This window comes from Cariama cristata, unplaced genomic scaffold (genome assembly GCF_000690535.1).
Source record: "Cariama cristata isolate BGI_N322 unplaced genomic scaffold, ASM69053v1 scaffold11547, whole genome shotgun sequence".
NCBI classification, from domain to species: Eukaryota; Metazoa; Chordata; class Aves; order Cariamiformes; family Cariamidae; genus Cariama; species Cariama cristata.
Genome location: NW_009628446.1, coordinates 24475 through 26118, shown reverse-complemented (window position 1 = coordinate 26118; position 1644 = coordinate 24475). Strand labels below are relative to the sequence as shown.

At 39.4% G+C, this 1644-nt stretch overlaps 1 protein-coding gene across 1 annotated transcript in view; it reads right to left on the bottom strand.

The window, feature by feature from the left end:
* Window positions 1–248: 248 nt before the first annotated feature.
* GALC (galactosylceramidase) overlaps window positions 249–1644 on the bottom strand; it is a gene marked incomplete at its 5' end in the record, with an annotated part of 24597 nt that continues 23201 nt past the window's right edge. Inside the window, one exon of the mRNA XM_009704829.1 lies at window positions 249–392. Coding sequence (XP_009703131.1) covers window positions 249–392 — 144 coding nt within the window. The remainder of the gene's footprint in view (window positions 393–1644) is intronic.

Sequence of the window (1644 nt, the reverse complement as noted above, 5' to 3'; positions counted from 1 at the left end):
TGTTCTCATTATTACCTTGAGCTAAAATTTACCCTGAAAAACTGAAGGGCAAAGATCCCATAGCAACCAGGGGGTAAAGTTACAGTTGTGTTGATACCTACTCAAATAAACCTTTAACAAATAATGACAGAATTCAGATTTCTTGCCAACAGATCAATCTCGGCATAGCATTAAGTTGTCCTCAAAGTTTGAGCTGGCTCTTATTCAAAGTAAGATGAGAACTGGGTTGTGCAAGTGCAAAAGCCAACTCAGCTAGCTTCAACATGAAAGTTGTCAAACTGTGCAAACTCAAACGAGCGCGTCCCAATAGCAGCCCAGCCGTTACTTGGTTTAGAAATGGTGACATTCTCCCAGAGCGGGTAACCATTTAACAGTCCTGAGGCAGAAGTGCCCTGTCAAAAAAAGGAAGAAGTTAGCTTTGTTAAATCCAGTGATTGTGTTGACACTGAACCTACTCACATGGGAGAAGAGACAAGGCAGAAAGATGTCAAGTCAACTTTCAACTACATTTCACACATTTTCAATGCAGAGGCACTTCTAAATATTGCATAGAATCCTCCAGTGCCTATCAGCTCTATGAAACAGATCTAATGCCTTTACAGTGAATACAGAAAAGGCACATCTTCCCCTAACTCACAGTGTTGCAAACTCAGCAGAGAATCTGAAAGGTAAACTGGTTTTCCAGTTCCACAAGTCTTCCAGTTGTGTCAGGCTCCCTCAAACAGCCCAACTGTCTGAAGGGGATACGATACACCTGGCACTGATTCTGCAGAATTAGGCAAAAGTCAAAAGGAAACAGAGATGTATTTAAGTCATTAAGCTGAGAGCAAGAGGGGACAGGAGAACTTTAAGTATCACATTGCTTTTAAAATTAAAAACCGTTTCAGGAAGAGTTACAATTTACTGTGCCAGACTTCCACTACACAGTATTTAAAAAAAAAAAAAAAAAAGTACTTTGGTTTACTTATATTTCTTAATCTGAAAGACAATTACAGACACAGGGAAAAGCAAAGAATGCCTTTCAAGAAGAAGTCAGCATGAGAATTCTTCAAAGAGGGCTCTGCACTTCTGTCATTACATCAAAGACATATTTGGTACAAAATACTTTAACAGCACAGATGGAAGTTTGTGGCATCATAATTTTAAAATCACCACCACTGTTTTGTGTTTTAAACTATTTATGGTCATCTTCAGCATCCCATTCAGGTTAGCAAATGTCTTGGCCCATTTTACAGATAGTAATCACTGTCATAAGTGTGAGTGTACAAAAGTCAAAATGAAACTACATCCATTCCAGTGAATGCCTCAGGCACGAGTGTCCTTTTGTCTCCCAGTGTGAAAGAACAAAAGATAAAAAACAGCCTCTAACACTTACTGACATTTTAGAATCAGGGGAAGACTCAATGCATAATTTTAAAAGAGAGTTTGCTTCAGTAGAAGATCTCCCCAGCTGGGATTCAAGCTTTCCCACATTTCAGGCCACATTGAAGTTGCAAAGGTTACATTAGGCAAAGGGATTAGGCATTTAACAGAGGAGCTTAAAGCATTTCAGTTACTTGCACCAATGTCACACCTAGCTAAGTGCACAGGTATATTTAGAGTAGAGCTTGGGACTACTTTCCTCACCAAGTGACTATAGCCAAA